This window comes from Diadema antillarum, unplaced genomic scaffold (assembly GCF_040938485.1).
Source record: "Diadema antillarum isolate AM-2024a unplaced genomic scaffold, OU_Dant_1.0 seq00000660_RagTag, whole genome shotgun sequence".
Lineage (NCBI taxonomy): Eukaryota > Metazoa > Echinodermata > Echinoidea > Diadematoida > Diadematidae > Diadema > Diadema antillarum.
In genome coordinates, this window is record NW_027271572.1 from 408,431 (window position 1) to 410,252 (window position 1,822).

A 1,822-nucleotide genomic window follows, 5' to 3' on the forward strand; every position below is an offset into this window, starting at 1 on the left:
CGCATGTTACGTGCACAAAAATGCAACAATACACTCGGCACAATGATTGATGTGCACAAACTAGAATTTCACAGAATTGCACATATTTTTAGGACGGTCTCGAGAGTTCATAGGATTTAGTCTACATCCAAGAAGAGTTATATACTATCATGTTTTCATTATCTGTTTGAAAGACCAGAACAAGCCGAGTGGAGAAGGGGAAGGGGAAATACACACGAATCTTCAATAGATACGATAGTTGTTTTGCTATAGCTGTAGTTGTTCGATAGGAAGTGTTTTGTTTAATAGAGATATTAAACAACAATATACGCCTACACGTTACAACTTTTGTACAACTTTTGGGAAGCATCTGGGTCATATACTTTGGTGGAATTAAATTTTACACTTTAAAAATCGCTCTGAGTTGAAGATGAATAAAAAAATAGTGACCGATGATAACACGAGAGATAAGGAACGAACATCAATGAAGAAATGAACACCAATGGACGAAATTTGACATTGATAACAGTTATTGCTGATGCGCTAACGCGCATTTGGCGCATTTGTGCGTAGCTCTAACACACATTTTCGCGTTTATTTCATAAGCCACGAATAGGGAGTCAGTCGATCGACGATATCGCGATTATTGACAAATGTCGTTTGATCGGGGTTACATTTCAAGGAAGAGACTCCAAAACTGTCATAGTTTGTTGGCTCTGGAGATCTCAGAGTTTCGGGACTCTCGGGTAAATGAGCATCCCACATCACAATCTCGTTCTTCACACTGACGGTCGAGCGCTCGTGGCAGCAACTCGGAAGTTGTGCTTGCTCGGAGCTGACCGCTTCCCGAGCCGCAACAGCCCGCTGGCACATACTTCCAGTTCCAGCCATAGCCTGCAAAGCAGAAAATGAAGTGTCCACAGCCAAACAGCTTTTTTCGTTTCCATCCACCATTTTGAGCATCTCGGACAGTGCCCAGATGTAGTTGTGCGCGAATCGCAGGGTCTCAATCTTGGTCAGTTTAGTGTCATCAGGAAATTTTGGAAGAACCTCCCTCAGGCCGTCGAGCGCGTGGTTGAGATTGTGCATGCGATTCCTCTCCCGATCGTTGGCCTTCACTCTGCGGTGACGACGAAGTCTTTGCAGACAAGCGGGACTTCGAGTGCGACATCTTGAGCGTTGATATCGCTTCCTTTTCGGATGCATCGTCTGCGTTGAATCCCCGTGAGTCGCGTCATCGCTGTTTTTCCCGCGTTTCAAAGCGGAAGGTATGTTGCCCACTTGGCGACGCTTCTGCTGCTTGGTCGGCTTCTCCGTCTTTGGAGTAGCCGGCTGCGTATCCATGGAAACCATAACGTTGTGCGCTGACTCCATGCCAATGTGAAAGCGAGGACTCGGGCACAGCGGCTGCGAACTCGGTTGAGGGAGGGTTCGGTGGTTCATTAGTGCGCGTGCGCAGGATGGGGGATCTGCTCGCATGATTGTGCGGGTCATTGGCGAAGGGAAAATAGCTGGCATCACTGCTGCGGTGTTTTCCTGCACAAGGGGAAAATAACAAAAAGGAAAGAGGCAATTTAGAAACAGGTTTTAACAAAGCGTATATTTTCAGACTTGATTAAAAACACAAACAAAAGCTTTCTTAAAACATTTCTGGACCACGACTTTATATATGCATATATATACAGGGACAATGAAAGAAATATTACAGATAGTTTTGAGTCACCTGTATTGCATAATATATTATATGTTGCCATACGTTGAAATACATTTTTGAATAGCTTCTGGCCATTTCGGCGAATTATAGGTGTAAGACAAGAAAATAGACTTACAAATACGCAGACGT

The 1,822-nt window shown here is 44.4% G+C and overlaps 1 protein-coding gene across 1 annotated transcript; it reads right to left on the bottom strand.

Annotated features, from left to right (window-relative positions):
- Nucleotides 1–573: 573 nt before the first annotated feature.
- Nucleotides 574–1,497, bottom strand: LOC139736653 (uncharacterized). Its single transcript, XM_071647402.1, has one exon. It carries the CDS (start codon nt 1,495–1,497, stop codon nt 574–576), a length of 924 nt encoding a protein of 307 aa, XP_071503503.1.
- Nucleotides 1,498–1,822: the final 325 nt, after the last annotated feature.